At 41.5% G+C, this 1,950-nt stretch overlaps 1 protein-coding gene across 1 annotated transcript in view; it reads left to right on the top strand.

The window, feature by feature from the left end:
* The first annotated feature begins 441 nt into the window (after nt 1-441).
* LOC106940531 (neuroblastoma-amplified sequence-like) overlaps nt 442-1,950 on the top strand; it is a 35,813-nt gene continuing 34,304 nt past the window's right edge. The window contains exon 1 of the mRNA XM_015023292.1: nt 442-790. Coding sequence (XP_014878778.1) covers nt 653-790 — 138 coding nt within the window. The 5' untranslated portion in view covers nt 442-652. The remainder of the gene's footprint in view (nt 791-1,950) is intronic.

Genomic DNA, 1,950 nt, shown 5'->3' with positions numbered 1-1,950 from the left:
TATTGTATACATTAACTTTGCAAGGTCTTAAAATGACTTAGATCTAACCTTAAAATGTAGTAAAAATGCAGTTTATGATAAAGAAAAGAATCAATCCCCCCCAAACCATATAAATTTACAAAATACAGTGCAAACACAATTAAATTAATTATAATTTTTCACTTTCCAAATGGGTTTCTCGTAACCCATTTGAGATGGGTTATTAAGTGTTTAGTTTTTGACAAACTTTTTTTTTTTGTTTGTTTACAAATGAGTCCATTTTATTTGCTTCCCATTGGATTTTCTTTCAAATTACTGCTAACATTTGATGCAAGACTGCTTTGATATTCAACAAAACATAATTGTGTCAAAGAGTTGCTGGATGGGGAAAGGCGAGCCAGTTTTATAATATAAAATATACTTCACAGTTTGTTTTTTTTGTTCGTTTGTTTTATCCTTGGTGTTTGCAGGTGTAAACTACAAAAAGCTGACTGATGAGTCGTCTGATCCACTGGCCACATTACAGCCGGTCCTGACCAGTCAGAATGTTCTGTCCATCTCTAAACTCGCCAATCGGCTGCCTCTGCCCGGAGGTGGCAATGCGACGGTCTCCGCCAGCGCAGTTCACGCAGTGTGGCTGCAGAAATTGTTTTGGAAAGGAGATCCACAGCTGATGAAACGACCCCCACACAGTGATCAGGATTACCTGCATGCTTACGACACCTGTGCCAAGTACCTGGACAGACTAGTCCCCGCAGATGCCATCCGCTTCCTGGACAGCATCACTTTCTCTCCTGACGCAGCCAAAAACGTAAGCGGCATTTTGCCATCTTATACGTACGAATCAATATTTGCCCAACGGAAAGGATGAAAAAGAAGCACATCAGAGTGAAGTTTAGAACAAACACAAAATTGTCTTCTTGTTTTTTTTTCCTCTCTGTAATAGCATCAGACTGGAATTGATAGCTGGGCATACACATTTGTAACTGTTGCATTTGCGGCCAATGGGTCCTGACCACCACCCAGGCAGGACCCGTATTGTGCAGGAGGAAGGATTGTGGGGAGTTTTAGTCACTACATCAACCTGTCATGTTTCTCCCTTCCCACTCTAAATTGTGGAGCTGATCTTCTCCTGTGCCTCCAGCTTAATTTTGAGTTGTCAAAAGCCCCCCATGCTAATTTCAGACAAGTAATTCTGTAAACTCACATCCAAACTCTGAGGCCTCAAAACTCACACCAGCCCTGATTTATAAAAGAAATTATGAAATTTCCCTGGAAATGTCAGACACATAATTACAACTCTGTGAGAAATTGTCCTGCGGTAGAATTAAAGGGCCTCAGTGCACCTTATCAATAGTAGCCCACTGTGTCTTTTTTTCTTCCCGGCACCCTACCAGCTCCCTCTCCAGACCTTTGCTTTTTTTTTTTTTTTCCCTGCCGTTTTTCCCTTATGTCCCTTCTCTTTCCCTGCAACTCTGAGGTTTAATTGATCCCCCTCTACTTCAGAGCCAATTAAACCCCAATTCCCACCAGGCGCAGTTTTCCCCCTGGTCTTTAACATGCAGATTACCTCTCAGGAACACATCGCTTTTCTATTCCTTTTCTTCCCGTCATTTTGAGCCCTTCCTGGAAAAAATCCAAACCCCTCTCACCATCAGGACTACAGCTGACCTTTAAGTGCTACTTTGCTCTCTACAAGGAAGCCCGATCAATTTCTTACAAGCCTAAGAGGTGCGATGGGTAACTGAGGTTTGTCATCTTACCCACTGGACAAATTTTTATAAAGAGAAACTCCCAGCATTGGCAACCTCCCTTCCTCACTATTGATTTTTGATAAACCTTTTTGGTATCATACCTGAATTTACAGTTTAATACAAACTGATCTGGCCAGGAGATTCAGTGCAAAAAAAAAAAAAAAAAAAAAAAAAAACCCACCCTATGTTTGGGGCCAATGGGGCACCCGTTCTTGGT

The sequence above is a fragment of the Poecilia latipinna genome, unplaced genomic scaffold, assembly GCF_001443285.1.
Source record: "Poecilia latipinna isolate Pla-1442-1.1 unplaced genomic scaffold, P_latipinna-1.0 Scaffold3268, whole genome shotgun sequence".
NCBI lineage: Eukaryota > Metazoa > Chordata > Actinopteri > Cyprinodontiformes > Poeciliidae > Poecilia > Poecilia latipinna.
This window is presented reverse-complemented; position numbering and strand designations above follow the sequence as displayed.